This window comes from Rhinatrema bivittatum, chromosome 5, assembly GCF_901001135.1.
Source record: "Rhinatrema bivittatum chromosome 5, aRhiBiv1.1, whole genome shotgun sequence".
Classification (NCBI taxonomy): Eukaryota; Metazoa; Chordata; class Amphibia; order Gymnophiona; family Rhinatrematidae; genus Rhinatrema; species Rhinatrema bivittatum.
Genome location: NC_042619.1, coordinates 350,893,946 through 350,916,626, shown reverse-complemented (window position 1 = coordinate 350,916,626; position 22,681 = coordinate 350,893,946). Strand labels below are relative to the sequence as shown.

Genomic DNA, 22,681 nt, shown 5'->3' with positions numbered 1-22,681 from the left:
TGTGATAAGGCAGTGGCCAGAGACAAAGAGTTGCTAGGGTGCATAGGAAGGAGATAACCAGTATAAAAAAAAATTGATAATGCCTCCTTACAGATTGCTGGTGAGATCAGAACTGAACACTAGTGTCCAGAGGAGAAGTTCATACTTCTGAAAGCATATAAAAATGGTCAGAGATGGCTCTATAATGAGGCAGGGTGAGGCAGTTGCTTCAGGCGGAAAAATGTTGGGAGCAGCAGAAGGTTTACCCCCACAAAATCCCCTGTAGTCACTAATGCCAGCGAGGAAGTCCCAGTTCCCGCCAGCCTGCAGAGCCCACAACGGAATGACGCTGGCGGGCTTCCCACTCCCTGCCAGCAAGAAGACCCTGGGACAGGGTTCCCACTCCCTGCCAGCAAGAAGACTGCATGGCTGCTCCTAATTGTGACCTACCAGGGGAGAGGTTGAAGGGAGGTGAGTAAGGAGGTAAAGAAGGAGAGTGAATGAGTGGAAAGGAAAGGGGAGGTGAGTGAGAAGCAAAGGGAATGAGTGTCTTAGAGGGAAAGGAAGGGGTATGAACGGAGAGAAGGAAAGGGAAGCAGTAAGTGAAAAATGAAGGGGAGAGGTAGGTGTCTGAATGAAAGAGTACTGTGTGAGAGAGTGTGAGCATTAGTGTTTGTATGTATGTGAGAGCATGTGTGTGTATGTGCGAGAGAGAAGAAAGTTTGTGCTCCCCTTCCATCACCCACTAATCTATTACAAGCTCAGAGTGACTGGAAATCGGTAATTCCCAGGTATTGAGAGTAGGAAATATTTTTTTTGTTATCCTTAATTTGATTATTGAGTGTTACTTAATGTGTCTGCTGTTTTGAAATATTTTATTGGTTTTTGGGACATTTTTACAAATGTTTTAATTTAATTATCGCATATTATTCTGTTTGTCAGCTGTTTTGAAATATTCTTTTTATTAGTATGGTTTACTATTATGATTGATGTTTTATATTTCTTGATTTTGTTTTATGAGGAATGTTTATGTTTTTGTTTTTCCATTGTTCTGCTGCATACAGAGTCTGGTTTGTGGTTTCCAGTTCAGCTTTTGTCTGCATGTTTCTATTTATACTTTATGGCCAACTCTAGTCCCCAAGAGTCACAAACAGGATTGGTTTTTCAGGATTTCCACAGTGAATGTGCATCAGGTACATTTGAATGCATTGTCTCCCTTATATGCAAATGTACCTCATGCATATTCATTGTGGATATCCTGAAAACCAGGACTGTTTGTGGCTCTTGAGGACTGGATTTGGCCACCCTTGTTTTACAGTATCTTTATTCTGTATTTGGTGAGGCTCTGTGTGCTCTGCATATATGACCGAGGTGAGGTATTCTGTTGGCTTGAGGTTTCTGTGTAGGGATCTATAGCAGCCTAGCTTGTTCTGTTTTCCTGCTAAGACGTGTATTGATATTTTAGGGCCTGGTGTAATATTTGCAGTGTTGCCTTGTAACAGATAGGGTTGTTACTGTTTTGAGTGCTGATAATTCCTGCTGTTTTGGCATTGGAGGATCACTAGATTATAACTCACTTTACTCATGGCTTTCTGGCCAAGCCTACATCTATTATGCTGTACAATAGGCCTGATATCATACGGATCAGATCTCTTTTTCTTTTTTGCAGGGTTTTCTGATTGGCACCACAGCAGGGCATGTAAATATAATATATGTGTTGTGGTAAATGATGTTTTTAACTCAGAAGACTACATTTTGAGTGTCTTTTTTTTTCACGTAACATCTCCCTTTCTGGGTCAGGGAAGTGGTTGATATGAGATTTTAATGCATAATATTTAATTGTGTGTGGGGGTGGGCAGGGGGTGGAGGTGAAGACTGTAGAGTATATGCGCCTTAGGCACCTGATACCCTTGCACTGACCTGAGAGAGAAAACACCGCCCACAGACCCTCCCCCCACCATTCACCCATCCCCGGGGCAGGTGGTTGGGTTTCTCGGAGTCCGACGGGGTGGTCAGCTTCCTAGGAATTTTATCCCTGACGCTCTTATCTGCCGCTTCCCTGAGAACCCTGACCTCTCCGACCTCCCTGACAGGCAGCAGATCACCTTGAGTCGCCCCTGCATGACGGAGGCAGTACAAAGAAAAGCTATCAAATTGGTGTGGGGTCTACACCAAAAGCCCTCTGAGAAGAAAGTATCTAAATAAATAAATAAATAAATACACACACCTTAGAATATGACTGATATTAGGGATGTGCAGCAGGGACGGATTCGTCCCATTCACTATTCGTATTCCTGGGGGAGCCAAATCCGTTGCATCTGTTCTCGGGGGACCCCGATCCGTTCATTAGTTATGTATGTATTCGTTTCCCAAAAAAACCCCCCCATCCTAACCCTTTAAATTTAATTAACTACAACACCCCACCCCCCACCCTCCTGGAGCCATATCCTGCACCCGGGCCGTCGGCTGCCAGTATTCAAAATGACACCGATAGCCTTTGCCCTCACTATGCCACAGGGGCTACCGGTGACTAAGCAACGTTCAAAGAGAGAAGGAAATGCATATTCTCAAACCTGACATAGTATGGCCCTCGGACCCCGTCACTCCCCTCCATCACCCCTCACTTCTCCCAACTACTCAATCGTCCCTTCACCTGCTCATATCCCTGTCCAACATTTCCCACACCCCCCACTCCTGCATCCTCTTCCCTGTGCCGCCTCTCTCCCCTGCTCAACCCTCCCTGCCTGTCCCCTTCCCCGTCCCCATCCAACATACCCCCAACCACCTCTTTCCCACCCCTTCCTGCTCAGCATCCCCTGACCGCCCCTCCTTCCTCCACCCCTCCTTTCCCCCACCCTACCCAGCAGACTCCTGACTCCCTATCTCCCATTTCCTTCCTGCCCAGCACATTTCACGCTCCTCCTGACTCCCAGCCAGCATAAAAGCCTTCAGTCCAATCCAGAGTCTCCCTCCCGCTTTACCGGCAGCAGATGAGGACAAGAAGCACTGAGGAGAGGAAGAAGATGAGGCAGCAGCAGCAGTGGATCTATAGAGCAGGCACCTCTCCCCCTCATGAGCCCAGGAGATGAGCTGGGAAGGGGGTGAGAGGTGAAAAGAGGGAGATTGAAAACTGATGAATGAGAGGAGGAAAGGGGACGGGTGAAATTTCATTAGAAGTGGACAAACGAGGCAGAAAAAGAAACCGAGAAAAGAGGTCAAACGGGAAAGCTCGGTGTCAGACCAGATGCAAGAGAGAAATTAAAGGAGAGAGAAAAATACAAATGGACAGGAGACACTGGGAAAGGAGTTGGAAGAAGACAGAGGAAATAAAACTGGGACGAACATGATCAGAGAATTAAAATGTCCAGACAAGGAAGGAATAGGAAAGCATTTTATTTTTAGTTTAGGGACTGGAATATGTTAGCTTTATATTTTTATTTCTACTTCTCCAGTGTATCATTGCATGCAGAGTCTGGCAGTGTGTGGGCTTCTCCATTTCAAGTTTTCTCTGTTCACTTCTAATTTGTATCACTTGTTTGGTGAGGGTCTGCCTGTGACACAGATGAGAGAGTTATTTTACTTATTTACATGTTATTTATATAGCGTCTTTCTGTATCAGACCAAAACAGTTTACAATAAAACATACATGTTATAAAAAACATTCGGGTTGATTTTAAAAGCATTCCTTGCGCAAAAATAACCCACCCACGTGTGTCGTGCGTGAGTAACGCGTATTTTAAAAGGCAGCAAAGTACGCGCACATATATACCGGTGCACACGTCAAAGATAAACGGGGCGGGCTGCCCGGTTACTGAATTATTTTAACGATAGTTCTCCCGGGTGGTTTAAACTGGCCTGGATTTCTTAGTTGCTGAGAAGGCCCTTCTGGCTAGAGGCACCACCGACCTGCACACCCAGCACCCACTGACAACGACGCAAAAACATTTGCTGCAGTTCACCCTGATTTTTTTTAAATTTTTATTATTTTTAAATTATTTTTAAAATAACAAAGAAGGGATGCACTGCAGCAGCAGCAGCAGAACAGGGGGTGTTCGCTCTGCCTGGACAGAGCTCGGGGAGAGGCAGGTGTGGAGGAATCCATGTCAACCTCTCTGGGAGGAAGCTAACAGAACAGTTTCCTTCCCCTCCACACACACACGCGCGCGCGCACACACACGCACACACACACACACACACACACATTCACACACATCCTGCATGGGGATGTAAGACAGAGATCATGTGAAGAGAGCTGGCCAACTTCCAGGATTGCTCTTGGTGGGGGAAGCTGCTGTGTTTGTTGAGTTAATTATCAGAATTGGGGCGGGGGGAGGGGCTTATGGACCCAGGTGCCGGATCTTTCTAGCAACACCTCTGGCATGGGTTTTATTGCATTCGTCCCATGGACCTTATCTACTGCCACGGGCCGTATCTCTATGGAAAAGCAGTTCTCTGATACCTCTCCTGAAATAACTAGTTTGTCTCTCTTTTTTTATTCCAAACACATATCAACTTGAGAGTGGCTTCCCGCATTGGTGCAGAATGAGTTCCTAAAAGTTCTAATTTAGCTTTATTATTATTATTGGCAGCAAATTTTAAAAATCTAATTTATTTAAAAGGAAAGAGCAAGCAACAGAAAATGCAATTCCCCCCGCCCCAGTCCTGTTGCTATTTCCAGAGATTGTGGTTAAGCATGAAAGGAGCTCATTTATCGACGCTTACCTTCAGAAACCATAAACGTGCACGTAAGTGATGGCAGAAGCCAAAGCTGCAGGAATTCTTAGAATTCCCTGCTCATTAAGCGCTCACATTCGTGCCGAGTACCTTAACCAAATATAATGTGCAAGAATGCATTGAATGTGCATGTTGAAAACTCTTTGGACGTATTGTAAGCCGCGCTGGGCAGTCCGCTTTGACTGGAAAGACAAGGCGTAAGGCCAGTAGGTCAGATAACAGTAGGATCGGTCTCCTGATTTTGATCGACTTTTCTAAAGTCCGTCCGCTATGTGAAAAGCCAGAACGCATTTTAAACTTGAAAACCTGTTACTGGGCAGGAGGACGGCCCGGGAGACGGGTGCGCGATGCTATAATGTGGTCTACACACGGCCAACGGTACTCAAGGAACAATCCATCGAGTTTAATATTTGCCCTGGTGCACAGAAGAGCTGGTGAGCAAAACATGTAAAAGGCTGTTTCCCTAATTTCGTACGTCACGACCTTAATTTCATATTTCCTTTAACAAATTTTATCTCCCTCCCCCGATCCCCTGAGGTTTGTCTTCCTTCTTTAACCAAAACCATGCGATTTCACTTCAGTGTTACCATGAGTTCACCGATAATGACATCGGGTGGGGCCTCATGACGCCCGGTTCATAGCACGTGTTCGAGCCTCCGAGGACATCCATCAAGCTCGAGCCACCGAGCAGTCCTCAAAGAAATAGTTTTCCCTTACCGCCTCGCAGCAACAGACTGCTTCCACTGAATTATGAACGAAGTGAGTCTAAAGTGCCCATTGATCGATAGCATCATTCAAAACAGAAATGCATGGAAGAATTTATTAAAAGGAAAAAAAAACCAAAAACGAGAGCAGCCCAGATTGCCTCCGTATATACAAAGCAATCTTTCCAGTCTAACTCAGACAAAACATCTGCTTTCCTCAGCCGGGGCTTCTTATTGTCGGTCTGAGAGAAAAAAAGCTTTTTGTCGTGCTCTGAATCTCAAAAGGACGAGGGGGGGAAGGGGGGTGACAGGGAATTGGCACGTGCTGGCTACTCAGCCCCGGCATTCCTCAGCGTCAAAAACATCATTGTTCAGATCCCACGGATCAATGAACAAATGAGGTGTGCTACTATTACAAAAGTGGTGGGAAGATGAAACAGGCAGAGCAGAAACAGTTTAATTATTACATGGAAAGAAAAAAAATGAACGCCAAAGAGACGCATGGCATGGCTTCGACAGAGCTGAAACGAGCCATGGCTTGTTGGTTGGTCTAGAGGTAGGCAAATTGCCGCTTCGTTTGTGCCTGTTAATTAAGAGCGTGCCATGGAAAAGCTATTGTCGACTTGCTGCAGCCTGCAGTGGTTGTTTTCGCACCAGAGTAATTTTTAATCTGACTGTGTGGAAGGGTTTGCCAAAGCTTGTCAGATTTATAGTGAAATGTAAAATGGGAGGCCTAAGCCCATTCCAAGATCATATCTTGTCAACATTCTCACCCATCCTTAGCTCTCAAATTCTCCCAGATAGACAGATTATAATGAGAATATTCATACCGTGAATGAGGAGTTTGTAAAGGTATGGGGTAGTAGACAATAGATATGCCTGCAAATAATGAGAAGAACCGTGTCAAGATGTCACAGAATACATATGAAAACCTACTGAGCGCACCAGGATTTAAATGCAAGAGCTATGATTAAAAATGAAATAACAGCTATTGCCAAGTTTTTAAAGCTACAGAAAAAAGCAAATGAGAGCCAACAGTGTAGACTGAGAATTCAAAGACGATTAGCTAGATATAGAGGCCTGTGCTCTAAAACCTGTGCTAATGTTTTTTTGGATACACTTGTTAAAAACGTTAGCATGCACATTGAAAACACCATGCCAAAAAATAACCACTATAGTGCACATATGCTGCTATTAGCATTCATGCTAACTCAGAAACGCAGAGCGTCTACGTGCCAATGGCATTTCAGCACCACATTAAATAGCACACACGTGCTAAATAGAGCATGCTTAGTCCTCCACTTCCTTATGCCTCCACTTCCTTGCTGAAAAAAAACCCCAAAACTGTACAAACTAATGCCCAGCAAATTGACCTGGCTCTGTGTTTCCCAACCCTCTCCTGGAAGTGCACCTAACCAATTGGGTTTTCAGGATATCCATAATGAATATGCATGAGATAGGTATCCAACGTATGCAAATCTATCTCATGCATATTCATTATGGATATCCTGAAAACCCAACTGGTTAGGTGCGCCTTCAGGAGAGGTTGGGAAACACTCATCTGACGGTGCTGTGGGGAGAAGCAAGAGAGGAACTGAACCACAGGCATTCGGGTTTGAGGAGAAGACAAAATAGACATATTTGTTGCTTGTGTTCTCTCTTGTACTCCTTTGTCTTTTGCCTTCCTTTTGTCCATTGCTCCCAATCTGGGGGTGAGGGGAGGGGTGAAGGAGTTGAGTTTGTGTTTCTGTTTGTCAGTCTTCTGTGTGAGTATAGGTTATCAAAAGAGTGGTGTGAGAGGCAATGGTTGGGAAGAGAGGGGTGAGTCACTGCGTGTGGGCATGGAGCGTGTATGAAAGGTAGACGTGTAGGTAGGCAGGAGCGTGAGAAGGGGCGATCATGTCAGGAGGAAAATGGAGCAGCATAGAGGGAAGAGGAGATAGTGGCAAAGCAGTCAGACAACAGGGGCACGAGAGAGACCCAGCATTGCTTAGGTCAGATCCATTTGGCATCAGATGAAAAAGACAGCATTAGCACGGGGGGGGGGGGGGGAAGGATGGGAGGAGGGACCAGGGAGGAGATGTAAAAGAGGCAGGGACTCCCTAAAGCACTCGCCTCCTGTGTTGGTCCCGGAGGTGGAGGGCATCACAGAGAAGGAGGAGGAGGAGATGCAAGAGAATGAGAAGATGGAGGCTGAACCACCCACTCTAGCAGGAGGGCCACAGCTTCACTGACAATCACCTGCCTTCGCCGGTCCTAGAGACTCCACAAGGAGATCCCTGGCAGCGAAGCAGTGCATTTGGAAACAAATAGCAGTTGGAGGGTCAGCAATCCTGGAGTTGCTCCCAGGTTAATAAAACAAATTAAGTAGCATTATCAGGACATTAAATAGGGCATTCAAGAAAAGAGCGCCAAGATCTGTGCCTATCAGAAGAAGACAGGAGACGGCCATGTCTGTCCCTTCTGCTTCACAGCGCAGGAGTGGTACCTTATGAAACTGTTGGGTCCATATGTCATTACCGGACTCCCAGAGTTCATGGATATAGCATCTCCATTATGTCTGAGGTGAGTTACCCGCATGATATGAACCCAAATTAGGAGCAAACATCAAGGGTCCACGAATCTCCCTTTGCAGGGTTGTTTTCTAGGCACTCATCTGCCTGTCGAGCCTGTAAGAGGTTACAGATATATGGGGGGTATGGGATCATTTGGGAAGGAATGGGAGAAACCTGGGGCTGGATCTTTTTGGAAGGTTGAGGACTTGACAAGGCACTAACAGATTTCAGGACGGGGGAGCTGCACTGTAGATAGATGCCTGACTGTAGATGAGCCTCACTTCTCTGGTGGAAACAAAGGGATGCATGGGCTCCAATAATGCAATTCATTCATCTCTGTATCTAGTTCAGGTCCAACAGGTTTACTAAAAGCATCACAAACTTCCTGATTCACCAAAATCCATGCTGGTGGAGGAATGACAGGAATCAGAGCAGGCAGGTGCTGGCCAGAGCCGGTGCAAGGGTATTAGGTGCCCATGCCTCACACACCCCCCCCCCCCCCCCCCCCCGGTCAAGGCCCCAGCACTGGCCTTGACCTCATTAACTCAGACAGGCACCCTCTCTTACACACACTTAGGTTCCTTGTCTCATTCACACACACACACAGGCTCCCTCCCTCCCTCTCTCTCTAACACTATTGCTCTCTTGTACATATACAATCCCTTTCACTTACACACACACACACACACACACACACACAATAGGAGGTGCCGCTCATGGCCTGCCGAGTCTCTACTCCTCTTGACCATGAGTGGAATGGGCTCTGCTTGCAACCCCACATGGCTGCTCTTTGCAGCCCCCTAATGGCTGGCGCCCTGGCCGACCACCTAGTTCGCCTATTGGGACCCTCCAGCCCTGGTGCTGGCATTACCCAGGAGGCTGTGCCCTCCTATACCATGGATAACTGATCTGTAATACAAATTCCATCCAGAAGGGTGTTTGACCTCAGATGATGCCTCGGCCAGTTCCAGCAAATTAATCTCTTTGATGCCAGGAAAGAATCTGACAGCCGTGACTTGGGAGATTAGAACATAAGAACATAAGAAAATGCCATACTGGGTCAGACCAAGGGTCCATCAAGCCCAGCATCCTGTTTCCAACAGTGGCCAATCCAGGCCATAAGAACCTGGCAAGTACCCAAAAACTAAGTCTATTCCATGTTACCATTACTAATGGCAGTGGCTATTCTCTAAGTGAACTTAATAGCAGGTAATGGACTTCTCCTCCAAGAACTTATCCAATCCTTTTTTAAACCCAGCTACACTAACTGCACTAACCACATTCTCTGGCAACAAATTCCAGAGTTTAATTGTGCGTTGAGTAAAAAAGAAGTTTCTTCGATTAGTTTTAAATGTGCCCCAGGCTAACTTCATGGAGTGCCCCCTAGTCTTTCTACTATCCGAAAGAGTAAATAACCGATTCACATCTACCCGTTCTAGACCTCTCATAATTTTAAACAACTCTATCATATCCCCCCTCAGCCGTCTCTTCTCCAAGCTGAAAAGTCCTAAACTCTTTAGTCTTTCCTCATAGGGGAGCTGTTCCATTCCCCTTATCATTTTGGTAGCCCTTCTCTGTACCTTCTCCATCGCAATTATATCTTTTTTGAGATGCGGCGACCAGAATTGTACACAGTATTCAAGGTGCGGTCTCACCATGGAGCGATACAGAGGCATTATGACATTTTCCGTTTTATTCACCATTCCCTTTCTAATAATTCCCAACATTCTGTTTGCTTTTTTGACTGCCGCAGCACCCTGTGCCGACGATTTCAATGTGTTATCCACTATGACGCCTAGATCTCTTTCTTGGGTTGTAGCACCTAATGTGGAACCCAACATTGTGTAATTATAGCATGGGTTATTTTTCCCTATATGCATCACCTTGCACTTATCCACATTAAATTTCATCTGCCATTTGGATGCCCAATTTTCCAGTCTCACAAGGTCTTCCTGCAATTTATCACAATCTCCTTGTGATTTAACTACTCTGAACAATTTTGTGTCATCTGCAAATTTTATTATCTCACTCGTCATATTTCTTTCCAGATCATTTATAAATATATTGAAAAGTAAGGGTCCCAATACAGATCCCTGAGGCACTCCACTGTCCACTCTCTTCCACTGAGAAAATTGTCCATTTAATCCTACTCTCTGTTTCCTGTCTTTTAGCCAGTTTGCAATCCACGAAAGGACATCGCCACCTATCCCATGACTTTTTACTTTTCCTAGAAGCCTCTCATGAGGAACTTTGTCAAACGCCTTCTGAAAATCCAAGTATACTACATCTACCGGTTCATCTTTATCCACATGTTTATTAACTCCTTCAAAAACGTCATTCAACCATCCTACCTCTATTAGCACTCTGAAGTATTGGGACAGCAATGCCATGATGCTTCAATCTGAGAGAGCCTTAAAGGTATAAGAAAAGCTCTGCATTTAAAAGAAAAAAGTGGAAAGAATAGGTGAGCTGAAAGAAGCCACATATGCCCAGTCAGCTGTTCATGCTCATGCTAAAGTTGCCATTGAACAAATTGATTTGGATTGAACTTTTGTTTGAGTTGGTATATAAGTATAATATGGACAAAAAAAATTGGCTAATGTCATGATACTACAAATTCTACAAAAGTCAAAAACAAGTGGAAACATTCAAATACAAATCTTCACATTACACAAAGAAAATTTAATTAAATAAATTTGACACACACAGTACAGTACAAAAAACAAATAACATAATCATTACAAATGTATGCAAATCCTGTGTACAAAAAAACAAATTAAATAGAAAACGGAATTTTCAAGTGATATTTCAGCATATTCAAGGAGTGTTGAAAAAAAACGTGAAATTCATACCCTGTTGTAGTTTCAAAATTCCCAAATAAATTGTCACGCAAATGTTAATAGCATCTGACAATCCGCCCTTAAGAATCCTGCACTGTTAGAGCCAAGGCCTGCCCCGGTGTGGGTGATCTGGAGACTGAGGGAAAGGAGGTCAGCAGAGGGAATGAAGGGGAGTATAGGATGGAAACCGTCTAGGCCAGTCCTTCAGAAGGTTTAGGGACATCAGCTCGGATATAGTTTCCCTGATTTGCTTTTCTGGGTTAAGCTCCAGAATCCCTGCGGTGATCTTTGGCCGACTAATAACCACATCTATAACAATAATCATTACAATCCTGCCATTCTCATGTGGGGTGACCCTTTATTAGAGACATAGAACAGTTTGCTCCTTCTACAACGTTATAATATGGCGCGTATTATAACAATGCTTGGACACTAGCTGTCATATTTTAACCATTGGTTTCAAAGACATTTTCATGGTCTCAATAAATGTGGGTTTTGTGTGGGCGTTTTTATTGTTCTTTTTCAAATAGAAGTTTGGGAAGATATGTTATGTAGCTCATGAGACTCTGGGTAAACTTTTTTTTACAGTGTCATGTTTTGTACATCGGCTCCATGTGTAGGCCCCAGTGCTTTCTGCTAGCTAAGCCCTTTTCAATAGTGTTTGTATGTGTGTGAGTTTGGGCTCAAAATGTCGTACCTGCTCTGATTATGGATGTTAAGCAGGTGCAGAGGAGAACACACCCTGCTATTTCTGCTCATTTGCTGAAGTCTACTTTGAATCTGGCATTCCTTCACTTACATGGGTGTGTATGACTTTTCTTTTGCACTAATGTCATCTGAAACCAGCCTAGTACGCACAATATGGCCTATGGAGATCATTTCCAAAAAGGCTTTATTGCACGTACATGGGCTTTAGAAACTTGCTATTCTTACTTGCACAACTCCTTTGAAAATTCATTCCTTAAGGCTGCATTTTCAAAAGACTTTATGCACATAAATGGGATTTGAAAATATGCTAAGACAATACATGCTGCTTTTACACGCGTAACTCCTTGCCGAATTCACTCCTTTAATACACGGTTTCCCACCACCTATCCAGTCAGGATTGCCACAATAAATATGAATGAAATAGATTTGCATACTCTTGCTCTGCAAAGCATTCAGATCTATCTCATGCATATTCATTATGGATTCCCTGAAGGCCTGCAAGTGTGCCTTCAGGAGAGGCCCTAGAATATAATATGCTACGCACGCTAAGCTTTAAAGCAGAGGTCCGTAAATGTTAAGATAGAACCTGCTCAAGTATTTTATAGTGGTGGCTCTATAAACATTTTACAAACGTTATATAATAAGAACATAAGAAAATGCCATACTGGGTCAGACCAAGGGTCCATCAAGCCCAGCATCCTGTTTCCAACAGTATCCAATCCAGGCCATAAGAACCTGGCAAGTACCCAAAAACTAAGTCTATTATAAAGTAACTTTCCCAACGTCACAAGAAATGACAATGGTATTTGAACACTGTTTTTGGTGGCTCATAGCCTGCTGCTCTACCCACTAGGCTACTCCTCCACTCCATGGAGGAGTAGCCTAGTTGTGTTCTGGTTAAGATTAAAAGTATCTAGCCAACAACATGGGTACGGTTTATACCTTTATTTTTTTTTTTTTAATAAATTAACAGCTACTTAATTTTAAAATACTAATAGATGCAAGCAAAGGGCCAGTTTAAAGGTATTAGGCGCTGTAGGCAAGCCTTCTGCTTTGTGCCCATCCCCGGTCCAGGCCCCAGCTCTGGCCCCCTACCTCATTCACTCAGACAGGCCTCCTCTCTTACACACACTTAGGTTCCTCGTCTCATTCAAACACGCACCCTTACACAGGCTCCTTCCCTCTCTCTCTCACTGACCCCTTTGCTCTCTTGTACACACACAAAATCCCTCTCACTCACATGCACACGCACGGCTGGTGGCCCGTCGAGACTATGCTTCTCTCGGCCGCGAGGAGGATGGGCGCTGCTCACGGCCCGCCGAGTCTCTGCTCCTCTCGGCTGTGAGTGGGTTGGGGCTCTGCCCGCAAGCCCCCACGTGACTGCTCTTTGCGCCCCAAGCACCCACCTAGTTCACCTTATTGGGTCCCGCTGGCCCTGTGTGTATGCAGCACTGTACAGAGATACACAAAACAGACCCTGATCGGGATGCCCCGCTCTCGTGCCCACCAAATCAAGTCTACGATCTTCCGAATGTTGTCGGCAGCCATCCTGCCAGGAATAAAGCCCGCTTGACCTGTGTGTGTACTAGTCGAGCCATAATAATGAATAAGGCCCGTCGTCAGAATTTTAGCCATTAACTTTAGCTCGACATTAGTGAGGGAGATTGGTCTTTAGGACCCACAATTTGATAAATCCCTTCCCGGTTTGCCTATGATGGTGATACCGGCCGTATTGTTTCCCACTCCCAGAGGATTCCCTGCTCTCAAATAATTAAAATAATTCTGCAGCGGTGCCCTTAGAACCGGAGCTAGTTTTTTTTTTTTTATAAAATACTGAAGTGTAGCCGTTGAGTCCTGGTGCTTTATTGGGCTTATGGCCTTTGATAGCCTCATCAATTTCATCCTGTGAAATCTCCCGCTCTAGGTACTCACGTTCTTTCTCAGTAAGTTGGGGTAAAGCTAAATTATGCAAATAGGCTTCAATTTGCTCTTCACTAATGGAGGCGTTATTGTCATATAACTCCCCATAGAATTGTTGAAATCGCTGCCAAATGTATGAGGCGCGTCCATGTGTGTGCGCCGGGAAGTGCGCGCGTGTGTATTAAAATCTACCCCTTAGGGAATAGCCACTGCTATTATTTATTATTTATTTTATTTAAGCTTTTTATATACCGTCGCTCCAACAGAAGATCACAACCGTTCACATAAATTGCATTCGATTAAATTGTATAATATTGTATTAACAGGTTCTTATTTTAAAGTAATTGTATCTATTTTAATACTATTGAATAATCAAAACATTCAGAGTTAACAATCTAATATTGATATTTACCGTTTCAGTTTTGAATAGATTTTAATCAAACTATTTGCTGTGCTGAGAAGAAGTCATATTTCTGGAAAAATAACGTTCATTAAACCTTTTAGATCCTGCTCATTGAAGGAATTATTTCCTGATGCCTGTTTTTACATATGTTAGTTAACTAGACCCAAATATGGTATAAATATGGTATAAAAAAAATTGCAAGTAATTAAAAGTACATGAAAAAATGTTCCACTTGTGGAATGTTGGTACCTAAAAGGTTAAGTGGCTTGCTTGATATTTCTTTACATTAGTTCATAGGCTTTTCTGAAGAGCCAGGTTTTAAGTTCTTGTTTGAATTGGTTTTTTTCCCCGTTAACAGTCTTATTGATCCGGGTAGATTTTTCCATAGTTTGGGTTCTGCTATGGTGAACATTCGTATGAAGATTTTTGTTTTGAGATCCGAGATCTCTTTGCGGGCTATAGCTTTTTATTGTTATTCCTGGAGGAGATGGATCATAGTTTATAAAATTAAAAGTGAGGGATAATATTTCTAATGGATTCTGAACTTTATTGGAAGCCGGTGAAGGTTGATTAGAGAAGGGATAATATGATGATAAGGAGTCTTGCTGAAGCATTTTGGAGAAGTTGTAGTGGTTTAATTGTGCTTGCGGGAAGGCCCAAAAGAAGTGAGTTGCAATAGTCCATGTTCGAAAATATTAATGTTTGTAGGACTGTGCGGAAATCTTGGAAGGTAAGTAATGGTTTTAGATGGTGTAAGATTCTGAGTTTGGAATTCCCAGATTTCATTATTTTACTTATGTTTTTTCATGCTGATATTTTCATCTATCTGTATTCCAAGATCACAGACCAACTGAAGGTGTAATGTTGGCTATTCCAAGGTGGGTTGTTTGAGATTTTTGTTGTCTCTTCTTAGCCATATTATTTCAGTTTTATTGGAGTTAAGTGTAAGTTTTAGAAGAGAAAGTTCTTGTTGGATTGATCTCATGTATGTTGTTAAGGTTGCTATAGTTTTTTTCAAAGGTTTTATCAAATGGAAAGTAAAATTGAATATCATCGGCATATATGAAAAATTTCATGATCAGATTTCCTAAGAGCGTGCATATTGGTAGGAGGTAGATGTAGAATAGGGTTGTCGAGAGTGATGAGCCTTGTGGAACTCCTGTGTCTATTGTAAATGTGTCTAATAATTGGTTATTTAATTTTACTTGAAAAGTTCTATTCTTACAAAAGAAGGAGAACAATTTGTGAATGTTTCCATCAATTCCAATTTTTTTTTAGTTGTTGGCAGAGTAGATGATGGTCTACAGTATCAAATGCTGCTTTTAAGTCTAGAAGAACTAGTAAATATGATTCATTATGATCGTCATTTTAGTATGTTGTTTTTTAGGGATATGAATAGAGTTTCAGTTGAACGTTTTTTCTAAATCCAAATTGGTTTGGGAATAGAATATTGTTGTCATCCAGGTGATTTTCTAATTGAGATAAAACTGCTTTTTCTAATGCTTTTGAGATGAAAGTTAAGTTTGAGATTGGTCTATAGTTGTCCCAGTCATCTAATTTTCCAGTTTTATTTTTCAAAGTTTCAAAGTTTATTTTTCAAAGTTTGGGAAGATATGTTATGTAGCTCATGAGACTCTGGGTAAACCTTTTTACAGTGTCATGTTTTGTACATTGGCTCCATGTGTAAGCCCCAGTGCTTTCTGCTAGCTAAGCCCTTTTCCATAGTGTGTGTGTGTGTGTGTTTGGGCTCAAAATGTCTTACCTGCTCTGATTATGGATGTTAAGCAGGTGCAGAGGAGAACACCATGTTATTTCTGCTCATTTGCTGAAGTCTACTTTGAATCTGGCATTCCTTCACTTACATGTGTGTATGACTTTTCTTTTGCACTAATGTCATCTGAAACCAGCCTAGTACGCACAATATGGCCTATGGAGATCATTTCCAAAAAGGCTTTATTGCACGTACATGGACTTTAGAAACTTGCTTTCACAATAGCTTGTTTTGCCATCTTGGGGACTATTCCTTGTAATAGAGAGTGGTTGATTATTGGTGTGATTACGGTGTATGCTTTTTTAAGGGATCTAGTGGGTGGGACGCAGGTTTCATTATATTGATTATCTGATTCACTTCTAGTTTTGATACTGTGTTGAAAGAAGTCCATTTTGGTTTGGTAGGGTGAGTTTCTGAGATATCTGCCTGATGGTCGTTGGAGAATTGTGACGAGGGTATTTATTTTAGGTAGAAGATAGTTTGCATAGTCATTGCATGAGGTTTTTGTAAAGTCATAGTTATTTGAAGTAGAGGATGTTGGATCTTTGATAAGGTTTCTTACTGTTTCATAGAGAAGTTTAGAGCTGAAGATTACTCCATGAATTTGATTAGCATAGTATTGTTTTTTTGTTTTATTTATTAGTTTTCAATATTTAGATAGTTGTAATTTGTATTTTGCAAGGTTTCCTGTTGATTGTTTTTTTTTCTACATTTCTTCTCATATTTTCTTAGGGTTTGTTTGGTACATTGTAAGTCTTCGTTGTATCATGGTTTCTTTTGTTTTGAATAATTTTTCTTTTTTGTGGATGGTTTTTTTTTGTTCAGGACATAGATTGTCATCTATTTCGTTGATGTCTTTTTTTGCCAGAGATCAAAAGGTCATGAAATATTGTTTATATCTGAATCCAGAAATTTATGTTTGATATGTTCTTCTAGAATTTCAGGTTCTATTTTTTTTCTATATTTGATAGTTTAATTATATTTAGTTTTTATTTTCTGTGAGGTTTGGAGTGTAATATTCGCTTTGATTAGTTGATAGTCTGACCATGGAGCAATTTTTTGGGATAGATTGATTTGGCAGTTATTTTGATTAGCAAAAATAAGGTCAAGGATATGGCCTGCTTTGTGTGTTGGTTTAGTTACAAATTGGGTCCATCCCATGGCTATCATTATGTCTACGAATATTTTACATGAGTTGGATTTAGGTATGCTATCTATATGTAGGTTGAAGTCTCCTACAATTATGGTTGTTTCTGGGTTTGGGAATGATTTTGTGAAAATTTCAATTAAAGGTGAACAATCTTTTAGGAGTGTTCCTGGTGGGTTGTATATTAGACCAATATTTATTTTTTGTGATTTAAGTATTACCACTTCATGTGGCGGATTTATCTCAATTTTGTATGGTTTGAGTTTAAGTTCTTTTTTCCAGATTATTAGGAGGCCCCCTCCTTTTCTTTTAGGTCCTGGGAAAATGGAACATTTCGTGGTTTGGACATTCAATTTGGTTTAGAAGAACATTGTCAGAGTCTTTTAGCCATGTTATGCAGAATATGGAGGGATTTAGATCTTCTATTATGTCATTTATAAGTGGTATATGTTTTGCTAGGGACTGAACATTTATTAGTAGAAATATCAGTATAAGGAATGCGAGGTTTTCAGTGAGATTACTGTATGCAAAGTGTAACAACAATTTCTTCTGATTTTTTTTGTTTTTTCATTAGGTATCTGCTATTTCTTTTGTTTTGTATTTTTTCAATGGATAAAGATGTCTCCACTTTTTAGGCTTTTTATTTTATTGAGTTTAAGATGGTTGAATTTTCATAGATTTTTGAGGAATTGTTTTGGTTTCAGGTTGGCATTAGTAGCATGGGATCTACTTGGTGTTTGGGTACTTGCCGGGTACTTATGACTTGGAAACAGGATGCTGGGCTTGATGGACCCTTGGTCTGACCCAGTATGGCAACTTCTTATGTTCTTATGCAATAAATAGACAAGAACTAGAACTCCTGAATTAAAATAATAGATTCACATTATCTATTATTCTACTGACCTTAAATTTGGGTAGGGGATATTTTGTCTCTCCTGGAATTATTTTCTACATTGTTTCTACAACTTCGTGGAAACATATTTTCACCTGGTGAAACTATTGTGCTTTGTTTGTGTTCTAGGTATTGGAGTTACATCAGTTGTTTCAGCCGGCCTTACAAGTAACTCTGGCTCAAGCACAACTTCTCCATTCCAGCACGCACACAAAGGTAAGGCAATTGCTGAGGAATGAATATAATAGAAAGTATTTCAGTGTACAAATGAGTAATAGTGTGCAACATATAATCAGTGCACTATGTATGTGAGAAAGCAGTCAGTGGCATAAGTTCAAATTCCAGGTACCCCCAAACAACAATGTTGGAGCAGAGATGAGGGGAGTCTCCCTCTAAAGCAGCGAGAGCAGGGGAGGGGGGCAGGGCTGTCCTTGGAGGGGGGGGGGGTAAACAGAGGCAACTGCTGTCAGGCCTGCACCACTGTGGTAGCCCTATCCCCAACACTATAATTTCCTGTCATCAGCTTTCCAGGACCGCTGATTCATCCTGGGCTCTGCACCTCCTAAGGTCATCCCTGCAGGGGGTTCTTATCCGGTGATCCAATTCTTCTCCTACCACCTTCAAAGTCAGCCCGCAAGCCCCTATGCCTTTAAGAGCAGACATAGTCCATCCAACCCACTTAAAGGCACAGGGGCTGCCAGGCTGGTACATGGACAGTGAAATTTGTGCGCCAGTGCTTGGCGATGCCCTTCTGTCCCCCATGGCTCCTTTGTGTGGGCTCTGTTCCTTCTCCTCCTCCTCGTCTTCCTCTCCTGTCCCACCATGACCCCTTTCTGGGTCATCTCCCTTCTACCCTCCCCCCACATGTTTAGTTTTATTTTTCATAATTACTTTTCTCATATTGATGAATCAAAGCAATGTATAGAGTAACAATGTATCAGCTGACAACACAAAACAGCACAAATATATAAAATAATGAAATAATAACTAACAAAACAGCATTTGATTAAATGAACACATAAAATAAAATATGGTCATAAAATGAACTAAAATGAGATAAAAAAAAACAAACCCCAAATGAAATTAAAACCAATAAATGCAAAACAAAAGAGACATTAGTGAACAGTTTATCTGTATTCAATTTAACCTTCCTGGATCTTACTCCTCCTCTTCCTATTTACTCTCCCCCCACCCCTTTCCTAGGTCCTTCCCCCCCACTATCTGCAGCTCTTCCCTTCCCTTGGCTCGGGTATTTGACTGGTCTTAGGGAACAGCAGCATGAGGAGGAAAAATTAGCATAGAGCTTGTGAGCCAGGGCACAGCTCTGAGGTAGCCCCGCCCCTCACATGGGTTTGATTGGTTAGAATGTAACATCCCCCCCCCCCCCCCCCATTAATCCTCTGCACTAGGGGTGCAATTTAATACCATGAGTCAGGACTCCTCTGTCAGTGACAGTGGGTTTATCTGATGAGGGGAAAGATCCACATTCAGGGCACTAGGTGCTAAATAGGTTTTCTGAACTTGAAAAAAAAGAGTCTCTACATATTTATGATGTCCCTAAACAAACTTCTACAGAAAAACTTCTTCAATACAAATAATCTGACACATGGTAAAGTTTCTCCTTGTTACATTCATAATATTCAATCAAAATCAAACCTGGGGTTTCTGATTCTGCCACCCTCCTGAGGTCTCCTCTCCTCCCTGCTGGAAATTCCCATATATACTCGTATGTAAGTCTCAACATTCATCTTGGGAAAACAGGGTTGCCTTATCCACAGGTCAATGGCCCATTCACTCTTCCCTTTCCCCCCTCCATGGCTATCCCCAGTCCATTCACCCGTGGGCTGAAGACATAACCGAAGCAGCTAGAAAGAGGCAGGTGGAAGTCGGACAGCTTCTCCCTTGCAGCCCCCTCCTGATCCTTTAACTCGCCCGCTGCTAGCAGGATGACGTCGGGAATTGCAGTTGCTCAGGCATGTCCTCCTCCTTCCTCCCTTACCAGGACCTGATTGGCATGCTTAGAACCACGTGGTTCAAACACGACACTGGGACCCCGAGAGGGGAGCAGGGAGGATACACCCAAGTAACCACAACGCCCATCGTTGTCTTGCTAGTTTAGGGATCGGAAGGGGGTGCAAGGGAGAAGCTGTCCTACTTCCACCTGCCTCTTTCTAGCTGCTTCGGTTATGTCTTCAGCCCACGGGTGAATGGACTGAGGGTAGCCATGTTGGGGAGGAGGAAAGGAGCGAACGGACTGAATACCCTTAGGGGAGGGAGAGAGAGGGAAGGAGGGAACAAACGTGAATAGCCTTGGGGAAGGGAGGAAGAAGTAATGACTGGGCATAGCCTCAACTTCTCCATCATAGCAAATTTCTTAATTTTTGGGCCAAAAACTGCCCTTGACTTATATACTCATATATGTTGATCTCTTGGATAAGGTAGGTCTGTTTTTTTGGATTAGAGGTGGGTTCCCTCTTCCTGGGACACTCTGTTGTGCCTTTGGTTCCAGTGCTTGATCTTGGTTGTATTCTCCTTTCTCCTCAGCCAAATACCAGACGGCTAGCTCTTCTCGTCTCCTGTTTGGGTAGCTTTTCTCGACTCCAATTTCTGACACCAGATTCATACCTTTGGGGTATCTGCTGGGCTAGCTGAACAATCCACTCCCTCACCTCTTCCAAATCGCACCACAATAAATCATCTCGATCTGTTTGGGCTTCCCGGTATATCACCCCAGAGGAAGTCCTGTGAGGCCACCTGCTTCCCACTGCTGCTTGAAGACAGCAGATAGGTTTTTTTGCCTGTTCAGCTCCAAACGCCAAACCTTTATGACTCTGCTCTGGAATCTTACAACAGGAAGCCCTGTGGGAGAAGAGGGGCTAGCATTGTAGGGCCTGTGAATGCAGCTGATTTCTCCTCCTCTTGCTGCCCACTGGCTGAAGATGCTCCCTTGCCCCCATCAGCTGTTCCAGTATCACCAGGTCCCTTCCTGCTTGAGACCTCCCAGATTGCAGGGACTGCTTGGGTGGAAATTATTTCACTTAGAGCAGTAATTTTCAACCCAGTCCTGTAGGTACCCTCTGGCTGTTCCGCTTTATAGGGTATCCATAGTGAATATGCATGTTCATTGTAGAAATCCCGAAAACCAAACCAGTTGGGCAGGTCCGGAGGATTGCTTTGAAACCACTTGTTTTAGAATTTCAGCACTGCCGACGTTTTTTTTAGATAATTCATGTGGCAATTAAAAAAAAAAGATTAGGATGCTTTTTATTTTTATTCTAAGGCGACGAGACACCTAACGTTTTTGAACTGTAGCCAGTTAGTGAATTAGGTCACTGCCCCTCTAAGCATCACACTAACACGTCGAAAGCATAAAGAAAGAATGAACCCCTGAAGAGTGATTTGGAGAGAAGGATAGTTCTACATACAAGGTCTGTGTCCAAAATAAAAAGACAGACATAACCGCTACGGAAAACACGGCACTCAGAGTCAGCGCTATATTTAGAGACAAGGTACGTAATGCTGAGAAATGCTGAACTTGTACAGTGAAACTGTGCTTACGTAATAAATACAAAGATATTGCATTAGTGCAACGTATTAATGGTTCAGTTTCATACTGCACACTAATTCCAGATTCAGCCATGAAGAAGATTCCCCTTTGGAATCCGAACACGGGGAAGGCAATTTTTAAGATATTTGCCTGGGTAAAATGGCCAGATTTGAAAACCGCCCTCTTCAAAATTCAGCTAAAAGTACCCGCGGCTGCTGTAGCGCGTGCACGTTTTGCCGTATTAAGGGCCAGTTTTTCGAAGGGTCCGCGCGTAAGATACCCCCTCCGCGCGCCGGAAGCCTATGCTGCATAGGCTTCCGGCGCGCGCAAAGCCCCGTGAGGCGCGTAAGTCCCGGGGCTTTCCTGGGGGGGGCGTGTCGGGAGGGCGTGACGCAGCCGGCGCATCATCCGGGGGCGGCACCGCGGGTGTGGTTTCGGCCCGGGGGCGTTCTGGGGGCGTGGCCGCGGCCTCCGGACCAGCCCCCGGACCGGACCATGGCACGCGGCAGGCGTAACTTTCGCGACAGAGGTGGGGGGGGTTTAGATAGGGCCGGGGGGATGGGGAAGGGAGGGGAAGGGAGGGAACGGAGGCAGGCTGTGCGGCTCGGCGTGCACAGGCTGCTGATTTTGGGCAGCCTGTGCACGCGCCGACCCCGGATTTTAATGGATACGCGCGTATCTATTGAAATCCTGCATACTCTTGTTCACGCCTGGTGCGCGAACAAAAGAATGCGTTTGCGCAAATTTATGAAATCTACCCCTTAATGAAGGCATTCCAGCAGGCATGTTTAGTTTAGGGGAAGGAAAAGTAACACACATGCAAGGACTTTTCTTATGCTGGAAAGTGGAATAATAAATGAACCCTTTTTATCCCCCCATTGGGAGTAATTTTGTAACAGCCTGCCTAAGAAAGTCAGCAGAAATGCACACAAGTTACACCAATTTTCAAAGCAAACTTTCACACCGTATGTTCACTATGAAAACTATCCCACCAAAAGTACCTGCACAGAATTGCACCTTATCAGTAGTACCCGGAAATTGTACATGCATACTTTTGAAAATCCAAAGGTAGACATGCAAGTCCCAACCCCTCTCCACCTTCACTCCTGGGTACGTCCCCACCCAGTCTGGATAAACTTACGCACACACAGGATGTAACATGCTTAAGTTTACCTGCATATTGGATGGACAATTTTATAACGAGCCATTCCACGGGTAAAGCACAGATTTAGGAAATTATCCTCTACGTGTGTTAAACTGTAAAGAAAAAACACTTTAGTACAAAAAAAAAAAGAGACCTAAGAATAAGACCCAAAGGAGGCAGCAGCAGATCCAAGAAATAGGCAGGTTGATATTCTAAGGAATCTGTCTAGTACTGTTTGCCCAAGAAAAGGCAAACTTGTCTGGGTGTTTTGTTGCCTTGCGGTTAGAAATGTAAGAATGCTTATGGGTGACAGAAGAAAACCCTACTCAGGTTTTCA

General features: G+C 43.2%; 1 protein-coding gene across 5 annotated transcripts in view; it reads left to right on the top strand.

The window, feature by feature from the left end:
* The window catches only part of EDAR (ectodysplasin A receptor), a 182,100-nt gene that overhangs the window by 135,494 nt on the left and 23,925 nt on the right, over positions 1–22,681 (top strand). For all 5 annotated transcript variants that reach the window (XM_029604595.1, XM_029604594.1, XM_029604597.1 and 2 more), the window contains one exon: positions 17,783–17,869. In XM_029604595.1, coding sequence (XP_029460455.1) covers positions 17,783–17,869 — 87 coding nt within the window. The remainder of the gene's footprint in view (positions 1–17,782; positions 17,870–22,681) is intronic.